Source organism: Pseudonaja textilis, chromosome 1, assembly GCF_049901715.1.
Source record: "Pseudonaja textilis isolate UNSWEBS1 chromosome 1, rPseTex1.2, whole genome shotgun sequence".
NCBI classification, from domain to species: Eukaryota; Metazoa; Chordata; class Lepidosauria; order Squamata; family Elapidae; genus Pseudonaja; species Pseudonaja textilis.
This window is the reverse complement of record NC_141990.1, coordinates 310,126,650-310,151,335: the sequence shown is the minus strand read 5'-3', so window position 1 is coordinate 310,151,335 and position 24,686 is coordinate 310,126,650. Positions and strand designations below refer to the sequence as shown.

Sequence of the window (24,686 nt, the reverse complement as noted above, 5' to 3'; positions counted from 1 at the left end):
GGCACAGGAGCCAGCCAATGAGGGTTGCTCTCCCTGCTCAGGTGGGAGGAACAAGAAGCAGGGGAATAACCAATCAAATCTTGTGGTGCTCACAGCCCTGATTGAACATCAATACAACCACATGCTGGCCTGAAATGTTTAAAAGAGGTTCAGAAACAGCTGGGAGTTGCATAGGAGATGAGCAGCTTAGACTGCAATGGGGGAATTCCTTTTGCTCACAAAGGCCTGAATAATCCACATTTTAACTGCACCACATCAGTTCACCCAGAAGCCCTGGGGTGTGTAATTGTTGGGGAAGATGAAAGCTTCCTGACAAAGTGCTCTGAGCATCTTCCCCAGATTGAAATGTGTGGCATCCCATTAAAATCCTTTGTGGATTCTGAATAGTACTTTGAATCTGCAGTTCAGATATATTTCTGAAACTGCATTACTAACTGGGTAACTGTGGAATACATTACCTTCAGGATCTCCTGGCTATTCTCTATGCCTTGTTCTTGCCAAGTATCAAGAATTTGTTCCACTTCAGCGTAGCCCATCCCATCATCCAGGCTGGAAAAGACACGGAAGCTGATTGTACTTGTCATTGCTGAGGGAGGGGTGGTACGTCTCCCACTTTCATCAAAGGCCTGGAAAGAGGAGGGGGGAGGAGGAGGAGAAGGAAGAGAGAGGGAGGAAAAGAGAGAGAAAGATGCTATTCTGTAGCCTGTAAATTTTGCCCTCTGGGGAAAAAACAATCATGTCAGGACATTAATTTGGAATCTTTCTTCTTGATGGGCTTGATTTCCAGAAGACGGCAAGTGCTTTCATTTGAGCACCTCCACCCTCCATATTTGTAAGGCCTCATTTCTCAGTAACATTTAAGCCAGGGGTCTTCAACCTTGGCAACTTTACGACTTGTGGACTTCAACTCCCAGAATTCCTCAGCCAGTGTGTGCTGGCTAAGGAATTCTGGGAGTTGAAGTCCACAAGTTGTAAAGTTGCCAAGGTTGGAGACCCCTGATTTAAGCTATAGATATGGTTTTGCTCTCTCAGAATAAGTCCAAATGAGCAACCCCTGAGCATATCTAGATTTTCCACCTCTTGAGGCTTTCTACCCTTCATGGACAGTTTAACTGGTTTTCCTGTACATGAGAGAGATTTGGACTAGATCAGTGTTTTTCAAATTTGGCAACTATAAGATATGTGGACTTCAATTCCCAGAAATCTACAGCCAGCAGTTGAAGTCCCCACATTTTAAAGTTGAAAAATAGTGAACTAGATAATCTTTGTGGCTCTTTACAGCTCTATAATTCTATGATTCTATGATATTTGTATGCAACAAGGCCTCAGGATAATATTTAAGATTGAGCCACTGTTACTTTCTTTTGTTTCATAAACGCCAAACAGGAGTTTCAATTTTCATTTTTCAGATGAGCTTTACAATTTTGCTGATGAAGATAGCTTATATCGATCAGGCCAATCGCAGTCAATTAAACAGCAGCATCTATAAATATCCAATAAACTTCTGGGACAAATAAAGAAAAATTGGAAATAAGAAAGCCCAGTCAAGAGAAAAAACATAGTGCCAAAAAGCAATTGAGATAATACAAATATTTGACAAGAATATTTTCCTCTCTGTCTTTAATAGTTGTGCTATAAGTGCTATTTTCAAAACAAAACACGGGAGAACTTGACCTAGATCATGGGTGTCAAACTCGATCGTATCATGTGACATCATGTGATGTACTGTAATGTTTTTTGCCTTTGCTGAGCTGGGGTGGGTGTCGCCTGTGTGTGATACATGTGGTCCATGGGCTGCCAGTTTGACACCCCTGACCTAGATTGAATTAAACGTGGCTGGAGAGCAAAACAGAACATTTTAGTGATGGGCATGGAGAAAGCACGTTGAAAGCACTTACTTGCATAGAAAGATGACGTTTCAACTGCCTGTATGGAGTAGAAGCAGAAGGTGGGAGAGGCTTCCCTATTTTAAAGAGCCCATAGAAAAAGTCTTCTATACTCATTGTACCATTGTTGTGGTCAAGGTTGCGAAATACTTCCTCCAGCATCTAAGAGGAAGCAGATGTTTCAAATTAGTAAAAATGTGCAGTGCCTCATGGCGGGAAAACATCCTAGTATAATTCAGAAAATTCAGTGTAACTGAAATTCACTGATGTAGTCCGAAACCCAGAAAAATGAGACTAGGGAACAGCAGGTGGCAGCATCTGGCTAACTTCATCTGGGCTTAGGTAAGGTAGATCTTGATTAATACTACAGACGGGGGACTCTATTTTATTTTATTTATTTATTTATTTTTGTTAATTGCTTACAAGATAATAGGTATAAGTAAAAACACAGTTATGAATACATGGATACATATAAGAAAAATAAAAATATAAAAGAAACAATAGGACAGGGACGGTAGGCACGTTGGTGCGCTTATGCACACCCCCTACAGACACCTTAGGAAAGGGGTGAGGTCAATAATAGACAGTCTAAGGTTAAAGTTTTGGGGGGTTGGGGAAGAAACCACAGAGTCAGGTAGAGTATTCCAGACATTGACCACTCTGTTGCTGAAGTCGTATTTCCTGCAATCAAGTTTGGTGCAGTTAACCTTGAGTTTGTATCTATTGTGTGCTCTTGTGTTGTTATGATTGAAGCTGAAGTATTCATTGACAGGTAGGACATTGCAATGTATGATTTTATATACTATACTTAGATTGGACCGAAGGCGGCATAGTTGTAGGTTTTCTAGGTCTAGAATTTCGAGTCTGGTGGCATAAGGTATTCTGCAACGAGTAAAGGAATGAAGAACTCTTCTTGTGAAATATTTCTGGACTTTCTCAATTGTGTTAATATCAGATACGTAATGTGAGTTCCAGATTGATGAGCTGTATTCGAGTATTGGTCTAGAAAATGTTTTGTATGCTCTAGTTAGTAGTGTAATATTACCAGAGAAAAAGCTACGTACGATTCGGTTAACAACTCTTAATGCCTTTTTGGTTATATAGTTACAGTGGGCTCCAGCACTTAGATCATTAGAGATGAGTACTCCAAGATCCTTGACAGAGTTTGGATCATGAACAAGGTCTTGACGATTCAGCCTGTATTTTATTTTCTGACTTTTTTTGCCAATATGTAGGATAGAGCATTTATTTTTTGAGATTTGAAGTTGCCATTTGCTTGACCATTCTGAGGGTAGCAATATTGTCTGTGGTGTTGAATGGCTTTACATCATCAGCAAAGAGAAGGCAGTTGCTCTTGATATGATCACAGAGGTCATTTATGTAGAGTATGAAAAGAGTTGGTCCTAGAACACTGCCTTGGGGGACACCACTGTTGACAGGTACAGAATTTGATAAGACGCTCCCAATTTTGACCATTTGTTGTTGTTTTGACAGGAATGCTTCTATCCAGTTATGCAGTTGTCCAGAGATACCATAGGATTTTAGTTTTAGGAGTAGTTTGTCGTGTACCACTGAATCAAGGGCTTTACAGAAGTCTATGTAGATTGCGTCTATTGCTTTGCTCTGATCGAGTTGTGTAGTCCATATGTTTCTGCAGTGTAAGAGTTGCAGATTATATGATAGTTTTTTCCTGAAACCAAATTGTTTATTAGAGAGTAGGTTGTTTGTTTCTAAGTTGAGGATGATGGATTGGTTAATAATTGATTCCATGACTTTATAGGTGACACAGCATAAAGAGATTGGTCTGTAATTTTCAACTAGTTTCTCTAACTTACTGACTGTGGAGACCCAAAGCATCCCAGAAGGCAATGACAAACACATACTGTTGCCAAGGAAACAGCACACATGCATCCATGAAGTTATTGGAAGTTAAGTTGAACCCCAAAAGACTTTTCCTGTTTTTAGGCTTACTGAACTCAAACTTGTTCTAAATGCTGAACATTTAAGCTGAGAATAGAGCTATTGTTGCACAGGTAGACTTGGATCTTATGCTATTTAAGGAAAGGCTCTGTAACTTTGTTTTCATGAGAATTCAACTTTAGTAAAAGTTCCCACAAATGCATGGGACAACCAAAGCTCTGTCTCTGCAGCTTTTTCTCTGCTTTTGTGGCAACCTTCCTACCCCAAAGAAGGACAAGCTTTAAAAAAACAAAAACCTCATGCCAAAGTAATATAAAGATGGGATTTTTACAATTCCTATAGTTTTGGAAAAGTAGATAATATGAAGGAAAAGAAGTATAGTGAAAAACCTGTTCAATCAGACCAAAATGTACCTATAGCCCTGTAAAATTATAAAACAGACAGTAGGGATACTGTTTGTCTTTGTTTTACTTCCAGAGTTAGTAAAATCATAATGTTAACATTGTTTTGATTTATCTGAAGAGATGGAGGAGAGAATGGTCATTTCATTATTCCATATGGGGAATTTGTATTGAGCCTATTGGAGGCTTAATAGACTTGTTTTATTTTATGTTCTGCAAAAATTAATGGAAACCATGCCACTGGTGATTTGCTACTAAATTTCAGCAAAGTGCTAGAGAACTATAAAACTTGTTTAGGGGGCTGCCTGCAGCCTATAAACCTCAGAATATTTTCCCCAAACCATGAGAATATATGTTTAAATTTGCAAAGTTAAGAAATAAGAATGACAATTCCCAGCAGTTATATTGACCTAGAGTAGGGCAGAGCAGGGCAGAATCCTCATTAGGTACCTGAGTATCAATATTCTGCAAACCAAACTGCTCACAAATGGAGACAAGCTTCTTTCTGTTCAAGTGACCATCTCGGGAAATTCCAAGATCCTTGCAAACCTCATGTAACTTCTCTTCTATCCAATCCTGAGAGGGGAAGATATTTGGAGATGTATTCAAGTCATCAGGATTCCAGAACCTCAACTGGCCTAAAAAGAAAGCAACAAAGCTTGATTTGGGAGATGAAAAAAACCCCTACATTTGAAAAAGCAAACAGACGAAAAGCCATAGAGTTAGTGAATCTTTGAAACAGTGTAAATTCTTATCAACGTTCTCCCTGATGTTTTCTAGTTATACTAATATAAAGACTACTGCTTTTCCTTACTGCTTATTTTAAATAATTTACACATCCTACATAATACACTATAATGTCTAATAAGCTCCTTGAACAGTTTAAAATAAATTAAGAATTTAAAGATAACATTTTTGGTATAGGTTAACCACAAATTCTTGTGTCTTTAAGTTAACTTCTAACTTAACCGTCATGTCATTCTAACTGTGGCATGAACAGCATCATACAGCTGTTTCATACAAAGTTTTTTCATTATGACATTGCCTTAATTTCACTTCTAGTTCAGGTTGAGATAGTTTAAAATTGCTTTCCGTTATTCCAATTTTCCTCTTCTTCTATTCCTCTTCTTCCAATACTGCTTGTTTCAGACCTAATCTACAATGTTCTATTAAAGTTTAGTTGATTATGTGCTGGGACCTGCTCAGCTCCTATGGGCCACCTTGGACAGTTCCATATCTTCCAAATAACATGCAGTTCAGAACAACCAGTATGTACCTATTCTAGTCTGGCTTCTGCTCATTACGGATACTTTGAAGACAGATGGTATCTGTGATGGAATATAGTGAGGGGTGGATCTCCAGGAGGGAGGGGGTGCATTCCAGAGGAGTAAGAGGCAACTCAGTCTGGATGTTGTGTGTGTGAAAAGGTGAAGAACTCCCTAATAGTGCGCAGTATATTGTAGATGCAGATGTGACATTAGAGTGTCCTGTCCACAAGATTTTGTGTGAAACAATAAAGAACTCAGCTTGGAAGAAACTTCATGTATCATATTTGGTTTTGGGCCTGATGGTATCTTTAATATGTTGTTCAAAAGCACTTGACAATGTCTGAACCAAGAAAATTACTTTATTGTTGCATCTCTACTCTGTTACAATTAATTGTACATTCCATATAATTATAAATACTGTGAAATGCAGAATTGTAACGTGTTAAATAAATGAGGTTGTAACAGCAATTTTGAAGCTCTGAAAATTAAACAATTTTTAAATGTAGAAAATAAATAAAAATTCCCTCTTTTTTCCTGCTCCCAAATCAAACAACCCTTCTCCCAGTCCATTTTCTATTCCATTTATTTCAAAAGAAACTGGTGTAATCTTCTCTTACCTTCAGCTTCATATTCTTCACTGTCCTGTGATTGCCAATGCTAAGAAAGAAAATAAGATTTTATTTTAATGCAGTAAATATGTATATCCAAAATAGGAATAAAGCAATCACATAAATCTGTTGGGTCACTAGTGCCAATCTAATGGCACCTTTAAAATGTAACAGATAACTGGAATGAAGACAAAACAATATTTTCCTACTCCGGGTGTAAAAACATTTAATAATGAGAGCACTTCAATTCATTTAGCTAAGGAAATTAGCTTATTTCCCATGAAATTGTCTGTTTCATAGTATTTTGAAAAAGCAATTCCACAATCAAATATACATTACCAATAATAGAAACACAGGTAGTCCTCGACTTACAATGGCACTGAAAAAATTGATTTATGATTGGTTTTCACACAGCACCCTCACAGTCACATGATCCAAATTCAGGGGCTTGGTATTGGCACTTCCAATGGTTGCAGCATCCTGAAATCATGTGCTGTTTGTAACCTTCTCAATCAGCTTCTGTCAATCGGGAAACCTGGATTCACTTAATGACTGCTTGATTCAGTCATTATCTTTGGCAAAAAAATTGGTGTAAATTCAGGTGCAAGTCATTTAACAACCACCTTGTTTACCAATGGAAATTCTGGTCCCAACTGCTTGTATCCTTCTGCTATCCCTGAAGTTTTCATGAAGGCTCTTGACACAGAGCCTTTCTGATTGTCATGCAAAAGATTACATCTCCTTTTAACATTATTTGCAAAGTGGACTTTACATTACTTTCCCTCTCACCATTCCCAAGCTGCTGTTATTTAAGCAATAAAAGGACTTGAAATACAAAGAGCTGAAGACGGGCCTGTTTAAAAAATAATCCATCAGATAGGTGGACACAATTAATACATGTGGATGTTTGCTATATAGGGGACAAGGTTATTTGTTTTCAAAGACTCGCATATCAAGGAATTATGTGCCTCAAATTTGAGAGAGAAGGGATGGGCAACCTTGATATAAAAGAAAAAAATGGCAGAAAGAAAGAACAATCATGGTAGGTATATTCCCTACCGTGGCATTTTTTACTGACACAGCAATAGCAATAGCATTGGCAATAGCACTTATACTTATATCCTGCTCCATAGTGCTTTAAAGCCCTCTCTAAGCAGTTTACAAAGTCAGCATATTGCCCCCATCAATCTGGGTCCTCATTTTACTGACCTCAGAAGGATGGAAGGCTGAGTCAACCTTGAGACAGTCAGGACTGAACTCCTGGCAGTGGGCAGAGTTAGTCTGCAATACTGCACTACAACCACTGCACCACCACAGCGTTCAGGATGTGCAAGAATGTTACAACATTCCCATTTGACAGAGTGGAGACACATGCCCAGGGAGCAGCGTTCTTAGATTTTTTTCAAGAACAGCTACTACATTATGCCACAGTAAATGTTCTTCTTCCTTGTTCTTCCCCAACCAAAGCCCTAGAAAATCAAATATACAAAGAGCAAAACCAGTGTAGCCAGGATTATACAATCTATTTAGAATCTGAGCATGAGCAATAAAAGGATATTCCCCACAAAGGATATAGAACAAACAAACAGGATTATTACAGAGTCCTGGATTATACAACTTGACATGGCCTGGGTGGATTTAAAATACAGGGTAAATTCAATTTAGCAGATCTCAACAGAACGGACTCTACATGCAACAGGCCCAATTCTGGGGAGAATTTATATCATTTGCTTAATGTGTCTTCATAGATATAACACAAATTGTGTAAGTTTGTGCCACTTTATGTCATTTCAGTAGATTACATAATGATGGCATTGTGCCAATATTGAATGAATGATGCAATATGAAAGTATTTCACATGTAATGTAAGTACATGAATAACAGACAACCTCTCTGTCCAATTAGTCTATTAAAATGTTTCACGGTCCTGTGGGAAAAAGCACATCTTCCTGTGGATAAGTAAACATTACATCTCTTCCCTTGACAAAAGCAGGCAAGAGACAAAAGTCATAGCACAACAAAAATGAAGGAAGGAGCAGAAAGAAAGATTTTGTACATGTGTGCTGATCTACAGCATAGAAATATACCAATGCTGTTCACAGAAGGTTAGGAAACCCCTCTCAGCTTCCTGCACATGCAAGAAAGATCAGACAACCATGATTTGGATAATAGAGAATATCCATAGACATCAGACAACCAGATGTTCCTGTCACCACCTAGCAAACAAGCCACCTAAGGATAGGGCTGAATACCAAGGCAAGATCTCTGCGTTATCAGGACTCTGAGTCCTTCTCCTTCATGAGATTCATCAAAAAAGCATTAAGTGGCCAATGCGATATGTAGGTTTTTTTTACATGTCTATCCCCATTCATATATACAGCAGAAAAGAGGTCATTTTTACATTAAAAAGGCATAGCGGGGAAAGAGACAAGAGCAATGCACCCTGTCACTCTGTGACCCTTTGAAAAGATGAACCCAAGGACCTGGGCAGGAGAGGCTTTATCATGCTCAGCAGCAGATCCCTTTTACTCAGATGTTCCTGCAAGATTTAGACCAGTGGTGCATGAGAAAATTTTGGTGGTGCACAGAGAAATGTCACCCCCAAAGCAATTAATCCAGGCTGTGTGGGAACACAAGGCTGTGCTGCCCACATAGCCTGTGGGAACACAAGGCTTGCATTGCTTGCATTGCGAGCAACACAAGGTAGTGATGGGAGGGGGGAAAGGGTAGAGTGGGGGAACTTGCCCCACTCGCCCCACGTGCTTGCCTGGCCACCTGGCTGCTTCTTTCTGCTTCTGCTTTTGGCTGCACGCCAGGAAAGCAGCAAAAGTCTTTCTTTCTCTCCCCCAAACTAGAGTCTTTGGGACCCTACAAGGCATCCTGCTCCAAGAGGCTGCACTGGCGCAACGAGTCTCACAAAGGCTCATTTCTGACAGAGTTTGGGAGAGAGAAAGAAAAGACTTCTGCTGCTTCTGCTGCTTTCCTTGCATGAAACCAAAAGTCTCTCTCTATCTCTCTCTCTCTCTCTCCCGCTCCCCAAGAATGGAGCTAGAGACAGTATCCTGTGATCCCCCCCAAAAATGATTGATTGGTAGGAAAATGGGATGGGGAATTTTCCTGCAGACTGTTTGGGGGATTTTCCCAGGGTCTCTGGTCTGCGGGATTTTAAATTATGAGTTTGGTGGTCCCTGAGGTCCAAAAGGTTGGTGACTCCCGATTTAGGTCATCTCATTTTGCAAAGGGACAGGATCGAGGAGTTAAAAAAACCAAAGCATTTCTACTTTTCAAATACGCATGCTCCTTCCAAACTGCAGCAGGAAGTGAGGACTCCGTAACTAATCCTTACAAATCTAGAACTAGAACAAATGATTGCTTCAAGGATTTGGGAGCTTGTTTTTCTTCTTCGGGCTCAGCATCTGTCATTCCATATGGAGAGCTTTGGGCTGTAAGAATCTGACAGTAGCAAAGACTCAGCCGATGTGACAAGTAATGGTTGGTTTATTTTTAAAACAGGCATCAAAACACGGTTGTAACCGAAATGGATATAATATTTCCCGATGCGACTCTAGGAGATCTGCCTCTGCAGCTGTTTATGAAGCAATTCACTGTTTATATCCACAGCTGCAAAAAATAAATAGAAATGGCCCGTATATTCAACAGGATACTTAGGTTGCATGGTTTTAAAGCAGCATCTCAGGTATAAAAAAAAATAAATTAAAATTAGATTAACAGAGTTGGAAGGGACCTTGTAGGTCATTTAATCCAACCCCCTGCCCAAACAGGAGACCCTACACCTTTTCTGACAAATGGCAGTCCAGTCTCTTCTTGAAAGCCTCCAGTGATGAAGCTCCCACAACTTCCGAAGGCAAGAAACAAGAAACTGAATCTATGTGATCAACAGATCTGAGGGAAGAGTTGCAAAGTACCAGGAAAGGTACTAATGCCCTAAGGCAGTGGTTCTCAATCCCTAGTTCATGAATCAGTACTGCTCTGTGGTCCATTAGGTAGTGCATGAAACCACGCCGTTCCCCCCTGGTGTGTGGAAAAATTGTTTTCCCTGGAACCTATCCCTGGTACTCAAAAGGTTGGGCACTGCTGCCTAAGGCAAAACCGAAATCATTTTTATTCTTACTATACTACCAGGAGAATAATGAGCCCTGGATCAGGTCCTCTGCCTTTAAAAAAGCTCTGTATTATAATTTCTGTTATTCATTATCCAAAAAGCTGAGGAGGAGTCGGGATTCCAATATTGCAACCCTCCCTGTTCCCAGGTTTGTATGGATGAGAGAATTGTTGCAAGATCTAATGTAAGTCTACCGCGGATGGAGAAATAAGGGGACTGAACTCCAGCCCATCTGGATGGCATGAGATTAGAAAGACATGCCTTAGATCAGGGCTGTCAAACTCGCAGCATCACATTGTTGTCACGTGACGTATCGCAACTTTCCCCCCTTCGCTAAACCAGGGTGGGTGTGGCCAGCATGTGACGCATCTGGTCCGTGGGCTGTGAGTTTGACACCCCTGCCTTAGAACACCGTTTCTCAACTCTAACCATCTTAAGGGCATGCTGGGTGGGGAATCCTTGGCGTTGAAGTCCATACATTTTAAAGCTGGCAAGATTGAGAAACATTGCTTTATATTATGTTATTACCTCTGACCATTCTGGATATTAACAGGATAGTCTTCTCAGTACTAATGTTTTGGAAACAGTCGCAATAAAGTCTTTACACATGCTTTACCCAGAATATTGCTTGGGTTAAATTGTAAGAAGAATCTTTGGCTGTATGTACTGTAGTTCCTCCTTCTATTCATTAATCTTTTTCTCTTTCTCCAATGCAAACAGAAATTATTTGTTTTATTAATTCCCTGTCTTTCTACTTTGGCAAGCACTTTATTTTTTCAAAACCAAAAATGGAATGTAAAATAACAAAAAACATATATTCAAATTAATACTAAGTAGATTCTGAAATCACTGAATGGTTTGAAACCTGGTGAAAGAGGCACAATGAAGGAGTTGTTCGCAGACAGATAATTTTGAGACTGTTAATATAAGCCACCTGCTGCAAACCACTCTTCCCTGGTTCATAGGAAGCCTCTAAGAAGAAGAATAAAAAAACGTCTCCACCCTAAACTACATGGAGATATATTAGTTTTAAATTAAAACTACTTCCCTTGCTGAAATTCTTTTACCCCCTACACCTTTCATCTCAATAAATCTTGCTAGAGAGAACTTTAAGAAACATGCATGGAAAATAATTCATGTGGGAAACTAGCAAACTAGCCTGATGGTATCTTTTAAAAACACTCTGTTGAAAGAATATGGAGAACAAATAAGATAGTCCTCGACATACAACAGTACATTTAGTGACCCTTCAAAGTTACAACAGCACTGAAAAAAGTGACTTATGATCATGTTTCACACTTATGACCATTGAAGCATCCCCATGGTCATGGAATCAAAATTCAAACAGCTGGCAACTGGTTCATAATTTATGACGGTTGCAGCGTCCTGGGGTCATGGGATCCCCTTTTGTGACCTCCTGACCAGCAAAGTCAATGGGGAAGCCAGATTCACTCAACAACAGTTTGCCTATTTTAGCAACTATAGTGATTCACTTAACAACTGTGGCAAGGAAAGACATAAAATGAGGGCAAACTCACTGAACAAATGTTTCACTTAGCAACATTGGGCTCAAATGTGGCCATAAGCCGGCGACTACCTGTACAGTTCCCAAAGGAGTGCATTCATTGCCTGGACCAATGCGAGAACAGATAGAATAGAATAGAATTCTTTATTTGAATTCTTTTTATTGGTCAAGTGTGATTGGACACACAAGGAATTTGTCTTGGTGCAAATGCTCTCAGTGTACATAAAAGAAAAGATACATTTGTCAAGAATCATAAGGTACAACACTTAATAATAGTCATAGGGTAGAATAAGCAATCAAATCATACTAGGGAACAGTCCATATAAATCGTAAGGATACAAGCAACAACGTTATAGTCTTACAGTCACAAGTGGGAGGGGATGGGTGATAAGGAGTGATAAGGTTAATAGCAATAGTAGTGCAGACTTTGTAAATAGTTGGACAGTGTTGAGGGAATTATTTGTTTAGCTGAGTGATGGCGTTTGGGGAAAAACTGTCCTTATGTCTAATTGTTTTGGTGTGCAGTGCTCTATAGAGTCATTTTGAGGGAAGGAGTTGAAACAGTTTATGTCCGGGATGTGAGGGGTCTGTAGATATTTTCACAGCCCTCTTTTTGACTTGTGTTGTATACAGGTCCTCAATGGAAGGCAAGTTAGTAGTAATTTTTCTGCAGTCCTAATTACTCTCTGAAATCTGTGCCTATCTTGTTGGGTTGCAGAACCCAACCAGACAGTTATAGAGGTGCAGATGACAGACTCAATAATTCCTCTGTAGAATTGGATCAGCAGCTCCTTGGGCAGTTTGAGCTTTCTTTCTTGTGCTTTTTTGATGATGTTTTTGATGTTAGATGTCCTCCTTATGTCAAAAATATTCGTTAGTTTCATATACCAGGGGTCTCCAACCTTGGCAACCTTAAGCCTGGCGGACTTCAACTTTCAAACTCTCAGCAAAGCTGGCTATGAATTCTGGGAGTTGAAATCTGCCAGACTTAAAGTTGTCAAGGTTGGAGACCCCTGGTATATATACAATTAAAATCAATTGATTCACCATAGTTTTCAAACATGATTTATAACCATAAATAAATATAGTAAAATCATTTTAAAAAAAAGGTGCCTGTGTCAGTGTTGACTCCTGGCAACTTCCTGGAGAAGGGCCTGCAGTTCTCTTGTCAAGATTTTGGAAGTGGTTTGCCATCCTTCCTAGGGCTGAGAGGGTGTCACTGGCCCAAAGTCACCCAGCTGGTTTCTTGCCTAAGGAGGGATTAGAGCTCTCACAGTCTCTACTTTTCTACCCTGGTTCCTTAACTACCATAACAAATTAGCTCTTAAAATCATCACATCCTATCACATCACATCACATCACAGGAAAGTAAAGTAACACGATGGCATTAATTCCACCCTGGGCAACATCAGCTGTCAAAGCCCCCTGTGGAGTAAGGCTGCAATGAGGAGATCTTTAAAATAAATGATTTTGCAGAACTTAAGAACCAGAGAGGTTTGTAACAGGAGAGGCAAAGCCTCAAACAGGCCCAGAGGTGTTTAGATATTTGCAACTTGCAGAGCAGAACACTGCAAGAAGAAAAAAAAAAGTGTGAAATTCCAGAAAAGTGTTGAAGATAATTGAAAAAGAAGAGGGAGGGAAACAGCAGGAGAAAGGAATTGGGGGGGGGGGGGCTTTTTTGTACAATGATGCTCTCTGTGTCTTCCTATGAAATGGATTTTATCAAAGAACATCCACCCTTTCCTATGATAGTCTGACAATCCATATCAATTGTAGGACTATCCATACACCTGTCAACTTCAACTTAATTTTGATGACTAACTGTCACAAATTGCAAAGCTCTGGCAAGTCTGCTCTTTACCATCATCTCCACTTAGCCCCCCCGCATTGTATTAAGGCCCCCCCCCTATTGTATCTGGATGCTGCCACACCAGTCTCAGCTGGCAGATCTCCTTTGCACACACGCTTCCTCATTACCATACCCGATGCTCAACAAGAGCTTCATTGTGAAGGGAAGGCAAATGAGGTCAGAGGTCACTAAACCCAAAATGGCTGCCCCCAAAGGCAAGGCAACAGATTGCAGCTAAGACAAAAGGGGACACTTTCTATGGATTCTGTGGACCATAAACCTTCTCCTCCCCCAGCCTTGCCAGGTACTCTTGTACAGACAGCTATTGTTCTGCAGCTGGATGAGGGTCACACACATTAGGGAGGGGGGAAGTCCTTGCCCATGTGAGATTCCAGGAATATATTACTTTGATAGACCCAAGCCTTTGCTAGCCCAAAGAACAGATGGCTGAAAGTTTCACAATGACCATACTCAAAACCTACAGAAGCATCTGTGGTTGAGAATTCCTTAATGCAATCTTTCCTCCCTTCTTTCAGAGTTCCTTCTTCCACCCGGCCATCTGCTACCGCATGACAGTCTTTTCTTCTCTCCCAGAATATATCATTAATTAAAACGATCAAGTGCCCAGATACCATGCTGCTATTTCGTGATGTCCAAGCCCTCAGATGTTAGACTCTGTGACACAAGAGACTTAAATCATGCCCACTTGATGTAAAATGCATCAACGTCTCTTGGTCGCACTGCACTTTAGCAAAATAGTTATTGCAGGAAGTGGTTTCTTTCCTTCACTATAGGGTTTTAAACAGCTAGATAGCCATTTATCAGCAATAACGTAGTGTATCCTGCAGTGTGCAGGAAATTGTACTTGAGGATCTCTTAGGTCACCTGCAAGTCTAATCAGTCTATGAATCAAAGCAACCCTCCCAGATTTGCACAGCCCTAACACAATATTCTTTTCTCAAGAGTATAACTGTGCCTCTTGCAGACCTGCGCCACTGTAACCTGTCGATGTAAGATGCAGCATAATTATGTTGTTTTAGTTCAACTTAAGTTTCTCTACATTTTGCATTTTCTGCTTCATTTTTAATTCCTTTTAAAAGTTTATTTCAATGTGCTTTTCCATGGTGCCTAAAAAGCCAGAAACTATAATAAGCTGCAGTAGGAAGGTATGGACTTGAGGAAGCTAAAACTTTCATACCATTGTCCACAGCAGTGTTTTTCAACTTCAGAAACTTTGAACTTATGCATTCTGGCTAGTGAATTCTGGGAACTGAAGTCCACATATCTTAAAATATCATAATTCTTGAAAGAAACATTAAAATGCTTTCCATACATGCACACCGAAGGATTTTCAATCTCAGCTCCAACATCCCTTCTCCTCATCTTCTTGGCTTGCTTTTAAATCCTTACCTCATCACAGTCATTGTTGGAGAGGCGGGAGTGAGAGGGCATCCTTGTTCAAAGGCTCAATCACGGTCACCTCTGCAAATTCCTCCACAGATTGCTGAAACTCTGGTAAGGATCGCCTCCCATAGCGCTTTCCATCCTTGATGTATTTGGGCTGGGCTTCAGGTGAAGAATCTAGAGATGAGATGGAATCCATAATATTAAGAACAGAATAGACTGGTCTATGGCCTGTCTGCAATAGCAAATAGGTTAGATCAATGTTTCTCCACTTTGGTCCCTTGAAGATGTGTGGACTTTGACTCCCAGACTTCCTCAACCATTGCTTTATAATGGAATGCACTCCTACAGCATTACAAGCTGGAGCAGAGCCTTGGCATGGTAAAAGTATGTCAAATCTCTTGCTAAATGAAGAAGGATGGTTTCTCCTCTACTGTGCCAGTTATTTTTTTAAATTTGAGGGAACGTATCATATGGAAGAGTACTGAAAAAGAATATTGCTTTTTGCTGCAATCCATTCTACCGTAGTAAATCTCGCTCAAAATTTAACTTCTGAAAATCGCTGCCAGACACATCTAATGGAGTGTCATCACCTATACTACCAAATAAGCAGAAATACTAATGCTGAAAATTTATTTCTTTGGGCCCTTCTTTTTATGCATAATTGCAACTAACTCATGAACTAACACTTCTTCACAACAACTGCATTGGTAGGCACTTTCTGAGGAATCTCCCATTCCCCTCACAGCTCTTACCTTTTGTTGGATTTCTCCTTCTATATTTCTAGCCAAAATATGTGCCTCCTCTCTCTACAAAGTCAGATGGTGAGTATAGTGCATTCTACTTAGTACTTGGGCTGAAAAGTATTTACGGAATATTCTTTTGGCTCAACTTTGTCTTTCCTAAAGTTGCATAAGTTGCTCAGTGGTTACAACTCTGGACTTTGTCCAAAGATAACCTTTCCCATAGTTATCAAAGAGATTACTAACTGTAGCTCTTGGTCCATGCACAGTTCCAGCAGTTCACACTTGGCAGCTAATAAATTTTACTCTGAATGCACTAAGAATTCTCTTCGTTTGCTTCTGTCCCCTCTGGATGTTCTTTGCAAGTTAAGACTGGGACTGCATTCCATTTTGAGGCAAGGGATAAGCACAAATAAGCAAGAAGAAATTCACCATAAGTTTAAAAGCCACTAGTAATTGTCCTAGGCCACAGCTCCATTCATATTTGCCACCATTTTGGGAGTGCTCATCCTCCTTGAATTTTGGAGGTACCCAGGAGTAGAACAAGACTTCAGATAGCAATTCCGGTACTAGTTTTTTCTAACTGTTGATTGCCTGTTGATGCATTTACCAGTTTACCTTTTTGTCATCAGCAGAAGGAGACAGCAGAGGATGTGATAGTTTGATAGTGTCACTGATGCAATGAACATGAATTTGAGCAAACTCTGGAAGACAGTGAGGACAGGGGAGGGGCTGTCAAGGGGTTGTGAAGAGTCAGATATGACTTAGTAAATGAACACATTTTCCTTATCAATTCTATACAGCTTCCACAAGCAAAGGGGGGTCAAGTTATAGCCATAATTCATTTATGATTCTTCTGTCTATTATGGCAAAGAGATAGTAGAAGAGAAAGGGAATATTTGGAGGAATTCTATGACTGAATATACTCCAAAATGAATCTCAGGGACTATTAGGAAGTCTCAGGTAGCATGACTGCATCATCTTTATCAGAAAGATTGTGTATATATGCTTGTACGCACACATGAATTAAAATATATGTGATAATGTCTATCTACCCAGAGAGAGAGTGAGAGAACTGCTAGGATCAGAAATGTAGCTTCCAATTCAAAAAGTTCCTTCCAGAATCTCTTTTCATTAATGAGCATCACATTCCTGTTGTACATGAACCTCAAGCAGGAATGGAAGTACAGCCCAAAGGATCAATTCTCCCCCTACCACTGGGGAACGGATGACATCCTTGGGCAAATCTGTATTTGCACTGAAAACTTGGTTTTCCCCTCTAGCCAAATGAAATAGGCTTCTTGCGGACCAGAGATGAAGCAAATGCTTCTGGATTCTTCCTACAGGAGTCTCTTCATTAAGAAAGTCATGTGTTAGGGGCAACAGAAGTTTGGGGAGCCAAGTGGGGCCAAAAAATGTGGCAAGGGAAGCAGTAATTGGTTCTTAACTTAATTGCTTAACCAGGTTAAGATCTAGTGACAGATTGCTTAACTTTAAATATGGTTCATGGAAAAGTATGTGAACATGCGTGTTTGTAGGATCCTTTGCTCAAAACTCCACAGAAGGAGTTTAGGGAGGAGAGGAAATAATTCAAAACTTAGGCTAGAACGATGAGTAGAAACAAATCAAATGAAATTTAGCATCTAGGCAAGCTTAGAAAAATGAAAGAAATTTATACAGGAAAATGTGGCTTAAGAACACCACACATGAGAAGGATGTGGGTGTACTAACAGATCACAAGCTCAACATGTCCAACAATGTAATGCAACTGCAAAGAGGTTCAACGACATGTTGAAGAACATCAAGAGAAGCATAGAATCCAGTCATAGGAAGTAATTATCCCACCCAATTCTGCTTAATCAAGCCTTACTTGGAACAGTGCATTCAGTTCTTCACACTCTTACTTAAAAAGCAGATAAACTTGACCAAGTCAATAGAAAGCTACCACAATGATGAAAGAACTGGAAATTAAGCCCTATGAGGAATGTAGATATGTTAAAAGATCTAGATATGTTTTCTTGAGATGAGAACATTGAGAAGAATATGCTACCAGCTTTCAAATATCTAAGGGAAGTCATTTTATATTATTTTGAATATTCTTATTAGCTACAGAGGGCAAGAGTAGAACTAATGGGATGAAATTTCAAGGATGTAGATGCAATTTAGATACAAGGACAAATGTCTTGACATTAAGAACAGTCAATCAGTGGAACAGTTATTGCAGGAAGTGGTTTCTTTCCTTCACTATAGGGTTTTAAACAGCTAGATAGCCATTTATCAGCAATAATGTAGTGTATCCTGCAGTGTGCAGGAAATTGTACTTGAGGATCTCTTAGGTCACCTGCAAGTCTAATCAGACTATGAATCAAAGCAACCCTCCCAGATTTGCACAGCCCTAACACAATATTCTTTTCTCAAGAGTATAACTGTGCCTCTTGCAGACCTGCGCCACTGTAACCTGTCGATGTAAGATGCAGCATAATTATGTTGTTTTAGTTCAACTTAAGTTTCTCTACATTTTGCATTTTCTGCTTCATTTTTAATTCCTTTTAAAAAGTTTATTTCAATGTGCTTTTCCATGGTGCCTAAAAAGCCAGAAACTATAATAAGCTGCAGTAGGAAGGTATGGACTTGAGGAAGCAAAACTTTCATACCATTGTCCACAGCAGTGTTTTTCAACTTCAGAAACTTTGAACTTATGCATTCTGGCTAGTGAATTCTGGGAACTGAAGTCCACATATCTTAAAATATCATAATTCTTGAAAGAAACATTAAAATGCTTTCCATACATGCACACCGAAGGATTTTCAATCTCAGCTCCAACATCCCTTCTCCTCATCTTCTTGGCTTGCTTTTAAATCCTTACCTCATCACAGTCATTGTTGGAGAGGCGGGAGGAGAGGGCATCCTTGTTCAAAGGCTCAATCACGGTCACCTCTGCAAATTCCTCCACAGATTGCTGAAACTCTGGTAAGGATCGCCTCCCATAGCGCTTTCCATCCTTGATGTATTTGGGCTGGGCTTCAGGTGAAGAATCTAGAGATGAGATAGAATCCATAATATTAAGAACAGAATAGACTGGTCTATGGCCTGTCTGCAATAGCAAATAGGTTAGATCAATGTTTCTCAACCTTGGTCCCTTGAAGATGTGTGGACTTCAACTCCCAGACTTCCTCAACCATTGCTTTATAATGGAATGCACTCCTACAGCATTACAAGCTGGAGCAGAGCCTTGGCATGGTAAAAGTATGTCAAATCTCTTCAAATGAAGAAGGATGGTTTCTCCCTCTACTGTGCCAGTTATTTTTTTTAAATTTGAGGGAACGTATCATATGGAAGAGTACTGAAAAAGAATATTGCTTTTGCTGCAATCCATTCTACCGTAGTAAATCTCGCTCAAAATTTAACTTCTGAAAAATCACAATGCCAGACACATCTAATGCGTTCTTCATCACCTATACTACCAAATAAGCAGGGGAAATGCTAATGCGAAGATTTGTTTTCTTTTGGCCCTTCTTTTTTTATGCATAATTGCAACTAACTCATGAACTAACACTTCTTCACAACAACTGCATTGCAGGGCACTTTCTGAGGGAATCTCCCTTCCTCACAGCTTTATTTTATTGGATTTCTCCTTCTGTCATTTTCCAGCCAAAATATATTGCCTCCTCTCTCTACAAAAGGGTCAGATGGTGAGTGTAGGGAAACTCATTTATTCTCGGCATTTAAGTCTCTCAAAATGAGAGATACCAGAAAATCATTTCACACTACACAGGTTTACATTGTGAAATATATATTCTACAAAGATACTATTTTAGTATTTATTTTAGTGCAGATAGCTCATTCTATGTTGCAAAAGGATCTACTAATATTACAGAATAGCTGCTCTGAAATTCAAAATGACAAAAAAAAGGGATCTTGGGGGAAAAAAGACATGGAAGAAGGAGAAAGAAGTGAAATAAACAAGGGTGAATGTACAGCAATTTCAGAAAGATAATTTTTCCTGGTTTGAAAGAAGTCAGTAGATAAATCTCCCAACAAAATGAGTGGAAAGTGGATACAAAAAAAGAGGTGGAAGCTGCTTGGAAAAGAATGATTATAATCAGGCTACAGAGTGTCATAGAATTGTGCGGAATTGAACTACAAAATGAATTAGTACTATGTGAATACTGATTGAATATACGAGTGACTGGTATGAAAGAAATCCACTGGAGTGGTTTGGTTGTACACAATGGCTGAATGAATGAAGATCAAATCATCAAACAGATATACGAAAGAAAAGTAATTGATCGAGGAAGGACAATTGAAAAATTCAAGACTGAAAATTGTTGATGAGATTCTGAAAAAGAAAAATGAGAAGCTGAAAGAACAAAAGGCATACAAAGTGGTGTAGGGACATGGGGAAAGCAAGTATGATTGGTAAAAATACTTAGGAATAGCATGGTAAATTATAATGAATACCATTGCTGTAAAAATGTTTAGTTCTATTTCCTTTTCTTTTTTTCCCCTATTTCATACATTTAATTTCTCTGGCTTACTATTCTTTACCCCTTTTCTGTATTTCTCATATTATTGCTGATTCTGAAGGATTATATATCTCAGTGTCAAACAAAAGCCGAAGACAGAGGTGTATGATGTTACATTACATTACGCTACACTACACCGTATTGTTATAATAATAGACTAGATCTACATATAAATGTAAATCTGAGTGAGATAAAAGGCAGTATGTGCACATGGCAACCACATCTTTCTCCAGTGCTGCTGATGGGGCAGCGTGTGTATGTATGTGTAGGCAAACCCCGCCCCCCTCTTACTGATAACTCAAGGCAAAAGACACCTAACACTCCTTCCTCTTCCTCCCCCAAACAACAACACTGTGAGGTGAGCCAGGCTGAAGAAGACTGACTGCCCTAAAGTCATCCAGCTGGCTTTTGTGCCCAAGGTAGGACTAGAACTCAAGTTTCCCTACCTGGTGCCTTGCAGTAACCAAACTTACTCTCACTTCTTGAAAGTAGCATCCTATAATACATCACCTTCACTACTTCCCAGAATCTGCTGCCTGAGGCAAGTTCCCCTCCTTTAATAAAAGGTAGGACTCATTCTAACCAACAATTTCATCCAACGTCAGACATTAAGATCTCTTCCAGGAACCCTGGAAAGCCTCTGTCGTTTTTTGGAATTAAGCAAATACATTTTTATTTACTCAAATCCTTTAATCTCCCATCTGCTCTAAATGTTTTAGTCTTATTTTTAGCTTTTAATTGGGATCTGCATAAATTCTAAATGGCACTGACAGCTCCAACCCCGCCCCCCCAAAAGGGGGAGATAGTAAAGTTTTATTAAACATGACAACACAAAGGGAAAACCGACTATGGTGTTAACATTGCTGCATTCTCAATTCCAGAAGTTAAATAAAATATCAGAATGTATGAGCTACTTCAGTAAAAAGAATGTATTTTAAAGTACACTGAATACACATCCATATGTACACATATATCAGGTTTTTTTAATGCCATGTATTGTGGTTGTGCTGTTGATTAAGATGTGATGCAAAATTAGATGACATTTGAGTTTAAGAGAATCCTCGTGAAGGCTGTCGGGATTTAAAGCAAAGTAGCAAGAAGCATGTTTAAACATGCAGAAGGAACATACAAGGGGTTCAGGTCCAATCTCTTCATGTCGTCCTGAATACCCTTTCTATATAGATTCTGCTCAAGACCTTGTTAGTGAAAATGTATTCTTTAGCTTAGCTATGCAATGAATTATAAAATACACAGGAACAGAAATCCTTTGCTAACCCCCTTCTCATTTCGCCTGGATTTCTTCCCCATCCATACATATTACAAACTCTGGGGAATGCAAGCAGGCGCTTGTGTTTGAAGAAGGCAATTTTAACAAGGTTTCCTGCAGCTGGGAACCGGGGCATAAAAGCCACAGGATGAAACACACTGATAGGAAAAAATCAGAAACAAGTCAAGCTGATTAAATAAGACCCAAAAGAACAAAAGCAAACCTCATCATTACCACTAAAGCTGGGCTGCTGGCAAACTGCTTCCCAACCACTATAATCTCTGGCATGTGAGCAATGACAGATTCTCTCTCTGTCCCATTCCTCCCCCCACTTTGCTTTAGAGAGAAACTTATTAGGCTGGTAGAAGGGATTCAATAGATATGTAAGGGCACTACAGAAGTAGATCTGCTTCAAAGCATTCCAGGTTTTATTCAGTGAATATACAGTACACAAAAATTTACAGTAAATGATGCCAAAATGCCCTTAATAATGATCACACTTGGACACGTCGTCTAGATTTATGCATCCAATTAAGTCAAGATTTTTTTAAAGCTTGATGGAAAAGTCATCAAGATCTCGTTCAGAATTAAGCCACCGAACCAAAATCAAACCAATATTGTGGCTTCACGCAAAGTTTGAAATCAGCCACAACATAACCCACATCAATAGACAGGTATATCTTCTGCACAATTTGCAAACTGCACAAAGTCACCTGGGTGGCAAACCAATTTAATAAATAAAAATAATTATTTTATAAATAAAAATAATAATAGATATTGGGCAATGGGTTATGTTGTGACTGGTTTCAGTCTTTGCATGAAGCCACAATATTGGTTTGAAGGAATAGGTGAACCCCACCTATTACAGCTTAGCTGGCATTTTAAACAAATTCTACTCTGCCCAGAGTCACATTGCTTTGAGTTGCGTGGCCATATAGAAGTCATAATCCTGGATTAGTGTCCAGTGTATGAAAGCCCAATGAAGAACACACCAGGGTGGAGACTGAAAAAAAAACTTCTATTTTGTGCAGAAGAAAGGATACAAGATCTCTCCCAAAACCTGTGTGTCTCTCACCTTTCTGTCCGCAATTTTTATAATGGACAAGAAGCATTAAGTCACGCTCCTTTGTTAGCATCCTGTAAGGGGTTATTTTGCCCCAGTTAGCAATTTACAGTTACATTAATCAGCCGTTTTATAAGGGGTTTTGTCCAGCAATTCAAGCAAATCTTTCCCATACATTCATACATTGTATATAACAGTAATTTCTCAAACCACAATTTCCCTTTCCTGTATCCATATTCCTTTTTCCATCTGTGTCTGCTTTGTCCCATAATATAGTTGGAGTTGCGTATCTGCAAGCAGGAATGTAGACCACAGAATATCAGAGTTGGAAGGGACTTTGGAAATCTTCTAGTCCCATGATGGCAAACCTATGCCACATGTGGTGGAAGTGGCATGTAGAGCCATCTCTCTCCGGGAACACCAGCCGCTGCCGTTGCTCTTCTGGGTTTTGGTGTGCACATGCGTGCCAGCCAGCTGGTCTTTGTGTCTTTGTAAACTGGAAGACCAGGTGGCTGGTGCACATGCGTGCGCTGGGAAGCTAAGCTTCCAGTTTCCAGTGCTCCCCGCATGTGTTGGGGAGCTGCTCTTCTGGTTCCCGGCGTGCTCACTCCTGTTTCGGCACTCCATGCCAAAAAGGTTAGCCACCACTGTTCTAGTCCAACTCTCTTCTCAAGGAGAGACGCTATACATTTCAGACAGATGGCTGGCTATTCAGACTCTTTTTAAAAGCCTCCAGTGATGGATCACCCATAACTTCTGAAGGCACGCTGTTCCACTGGTTAACAGTTCTCACTGTCAAGAAATTTCTCCTTAGTTCTAGGTTGCATCTCTTCTCAATTAGTTTCCATCTATTGTTTCTTGTCTCACTTTCAGGTCCTTTGGAGAATAGGTTGACTCCCTCTTCTTTGTGGCAGCCCTTCAAATATTGGAACACCGCTATCACGTTTCCCCTGGTCCTTCTTTTCACTAGACTAATAAAACAGGAATATTTCTAATATCGGGCTTGCTTTTTTTCAACCTTCTCTTTTCAAGGCCTTTGTGTATAATGAAGTGTTTATTCATTTTTAAGCTTACACATAGCTAGGATTACGACTACAATAAAATTATTATTTGGAGTAGGTCCTTGGGCATTCACAGAAGAGCACCAGATGTTTTGGAAAGGTAAGAGAGAATTCCGAAAGAGTGAAAGGAAGGAAAGGATTATTTTTCTAGGCCCAATTTTCCTCCTGACCAAGACAGAGATGGAGGCTGGCACAGACAGGAAAGCCAACCACCCTCCCCTCCTTGTGGCTTTTGTTAAATATAGATTTTCTGTCTTAAGCTGAAATAAGGGACCCGAAAGATCATTCAATGGACAGGGGGAAAAAAAACCCCTCCTTGATGTCAGAGGCCTTGGGCTCTTGCCAGCATTGCAGTTGGAATCTATCTGAGATCAGAGGCAGTTGTGGTGTGGGGCAAGGTGGGCTCAAGTGCATGAAATCAGATCTCAGTTGGAGAATATTTGTGGGCTTCCAACGAGCTGATTGACTAAACCCCCAATCCGCCATTGCTGGAGGCTATGCTTTGTTATGTATCAGCGTTTGATGCCAAAGCTTTTCCATCAGGACAAGCCCCATCTTCCCATATTAACTTTCTCCACACACTCAGCTTGCAGGGTGGGGGTGGACCGAGCAGCTGTGGGGGTGTTGGGGTGGGAGAAGCTCTTGATTTCTGAGCAAGCAAAGGTCTGGCCATGAAATATTTATGCCCATCCCGCCGAGCGATGATGAGCTTCACATTGCTTATATTTTTCTTTTTATCTTTTTTTTTTTTTAAAAAAACCCTCAGACTGCAGGGCCAGAGATGATAAAACAGTCGTACGTTTAAAAGGCATTTTATTTATTCATAGCTTTGATTGGTTTGCTTGCCAGATTTTTCCCAGAATGGCTTTTCGGGGATAATGCAGCTTTTCCAAAGCTGGCATTCGGCCACATTGTGGGTCCCAGGCGGACCAGCGTGGCTTTTCTTTACACTGGGTGGGAATCCTAGGAGCTGCATTGTCAACACACCTGGAAGAGAGTCAGAATGGGTAAGGTTGCCTAAGACCCACACAGGTTCTCCTAG

General features: G+C 39.9%; 1 protein-coding gene across 22 annotated transcripts in view; it reads right to left on the bottom strand.

The window, feature by feature from the left end:
- NIN (ninein) overlaps positions 1 to 24,686 on the bottom strand; it is a 109,608-nt gene that overhangs the window by 46,874 nt on the left and 38,048 nt on the right. For 18 of the 22 annotated variants that reach the window (XM_087922463.1, XM_087922466.1, XM_087922468.1 and 15 more), the window contains exons 4-8: positions 18,594 to 18,763; positions 6,093 to 6,132; positions 4,658 to 4,845; positions 1,899 to 2,048; positions 459 to 626 (exon numbers count right to left, since the gene is read on the bottom strand). In XM_087922463.1, coding sequence (XP_087778589.1) covers positions 459 to 626; positions 1,899 to 2,048; positions 4,658 to 4,845; positions 6,093 to 6,132; positions 18,594 to 18,763 — 716 coding nt within the window. Of the gene's footprint in view, positions 1 to 458; positions 627 to 1,898; positions 2,049 to 4,657; positions 4,846 to 6,092; positions 6,133 to 14,990; positions 15,162 to 18,593; positions 18,764 to 24,686 lie in introns of those variants that run through there. The other 4 variants (XM_087922472.1, XM_087922473.1, XM_087922474.1 and 1 more) reach the window with 2 other exon arrangements.